The sequence below is a fragment of the Rhinopithecus bieti genome, unplaced genomic scaffold, assembly GCF_001698545.2.
Source record: "Rhinopithecus bieti isolate Rb0 unplaced genomic scaffold, ASM169854v2 scaffold_26676, whole genome shotgun sequence".
NCBI lineage: Eukaryota > Metazoa > Chordata > Mammalia > Primates > Cercopithecidae > Rhinopithecus > Rhinopithecus bieti.
Window position 1 is genome coordinate 112,133 of NW_016812009.1, and position 2,256 is coordinate 114,388.

Genomic DNA, 2,256 nt, shown 5'->3' on the forward strand with positions numbered 1-2,256 from the left:
CAAAAAAAAAAAGTAGAAAAAAACCCACAAATGATAAGAGAACAAAAAATCAAAAGTTAAAAAATAAATGAAAAAATGAAATTAAAAAAAGGAAAAAAGATTTTTTTAAAAAGTAGAAAAAAGAAAAGAAAATCTAACTCCACAGCTCTGACACAAAATGACGTAGGTGTTTTTCTCAATGAGAGAAAAGGGAAGTGAATCTTTAAGTGATCAAGCGAATCGTTAAGTAAATTTGTCGTACTAGCGTTTCAAAAGGCTCAAGGACCACACGCTCCCGAATAGGGCGGAATGGAGGGAATCTGCGCATGCTCGGCGGGAATCTGCGCATACTCGGCGGGAATCTGCGCATGCTCGGCGGGAATCTGCGCAAGCTCGGGGGGAGTCTGCGCAAGCTCGGCGGGAATCTGCGCATGCTCAGAGCTGCGGGGCACGGTTTCCCCGCCCCTTTCAGGCCTAGCAGGAAGCGAAGCGGCTCTTCCCGCTATCTGCCGCTAGTCCACCGGAAGCGAGTTGGGAGACGGCAGGTTCCCGCCCGGAAGAAGCGACCAAAGCGCCTGAGGACCGGCAACATGGTGCGGTCGGGGAATAAGGTATAAAGAAAGCCGTGGGCTTGGGCCTTACCCTTGCGGGGGGATCCGGAGAGGGTGGTTCGGAAGCGAGAATCGTGGGATCACGGCCATGCCAAAGAATGGGGCAAGAGAAGATCATGGTGGTGGGCTCAGTCAGGAGGGCCGGGACCGAGGGATGCGCTATGAGAAAAACTGGGGATTTGGGGTTCCAAGACCTGAATTTGAGCCTCACTGACTCCACCTCTTACACTACCCACCCATCCCATCCCTTTTCTCCCTCTCTATCTGCTCTTTGTCTCACCTCCCTCCCCACCCGCCTCCCCCTCTCTCTCCCTTTATGCCATTCCACTCCTTAACCCCACTTCCTCTATTACTTCTGACCCTGGGTTCTTAAGATCTCTATCAGAATGAAAATTAGCTGTGATAAAGCAACTATCCCACAGGGCTTGTTGTAAAACTTAAGAGGGGGACTATCAGTGACTAAAATAACTTAAAATGCAAAGTGTCGTATTATTACCTTTATAATAACGTAATATCCCGCATTTATTGAAAGCCTACTCTGTGAGGGACGGATGTAAACCTTTTATTCCTATCTCATTTAATCTTCACAACCCCTTGAAGTGAAAACTACCCCCATTTTGCAAGTGGGAAAATCGAGGAATAAAGAACTGTGGGCTTTTAGTGGTGAAATCCGGATTTGAATCGAAGCAGTCTGGTTTCAGGGCCCTGGAGAACCCCTGTGTTGCTAGAAATCTATGACCGTTGGTGTCCCAGATCAATAACAGAAATTACAATGAATTTTAAAGTGATTTTTTTTTTCAACATAAAAGAGTGGTAGTTGTCTCTGAAGGGTCACTAGAGGGAGATGTGGTTCCAGAGATTAATGAATTCATTCCCTACAGATAAACAAGAAACGAGTTTGAGCACTCGTCATTGAGAAATGTTGATTAAAACGATCATGAGCTTTTAATAATGCCACTCACCTCCTTTGTTCCTCCTCCTTCAGCTCCTGAAAACTTTGTAGCTCTAGTGGAGGAGCTGTTTGTGGCAGATGGACTGGAAGTAAAATTCTAACAGCCTGTATTGCTTTGGTATAGAAATGAAGAGTTGCTATGCTGCCCAGTTTCTCTTTCTCAGTTTTCTTACTGCTGCCAGATAGGAACTCGGATATATAGACCATTCTGCTTCCAGACAAGAAGTTCCATATTTGAAAACCTTTGATGGCATTTTCTGCATACCTAATTCATGACAAAGTGCTTTAGTCTGCTATAGAGTTTTCTGGTTTAAAAGTAGCTTTTCTGGATGTGTATCAAATAAGTGCAACAGCATATTTTGTGACTCAAGTTTTTTTAGGTTATTATGCCCCAGGCATTGAAACTGGGATGTACATTTTACTGTTCTCAAAGGAATTTTGTGGTTTATTAGCACCTTTTTTTTTCAAATTATCTATTTTTACTTCAGAAATCTCTTAATATGAGTGCATTGTGTTGTTTGTAAACTAGTGAAAATAATCTTTCTTTTCATATGTTGCCTGAGATACAACAACATTTAGAAATCATCTATAACTTTCCTGATAGAAATTCATTCGGGTTTTTAAAACATTTCTAGGGTTAAGAGGTCACTTAAAAAAGAGTAATTTCTGGCCGGGCGCGGTGGCTCAAGCCTGTAATCCCAGCACTTTGGGAGG

At 43.2% G+C, this 2,256-nt stretch overlaps 1 protein-coding gene across 1 annotated transcript in view; it reads left to right on the forward strand.

Annotated features, from left to right (window-relative positions):
• Positions 1-413: 413 nt before the first annotated feature.
• Positions 414-2,256, forward strand: part of XRCC5 (X-ray repair cross complementing 5) — a 98,878-nt gene continuing 97,035 nt past the window's right edge. Inside the window, exon 1 of the mRNA XM_017895465.1 lies at positions 414-590. Coding sequence (XP_017750954.1) covers positions 570-590 — 21 coding nt within the window. The 5' untranslated portion in view covers positions 414-569. The remainder of the gene's footprint in view (positions 591-2,256) is intronic.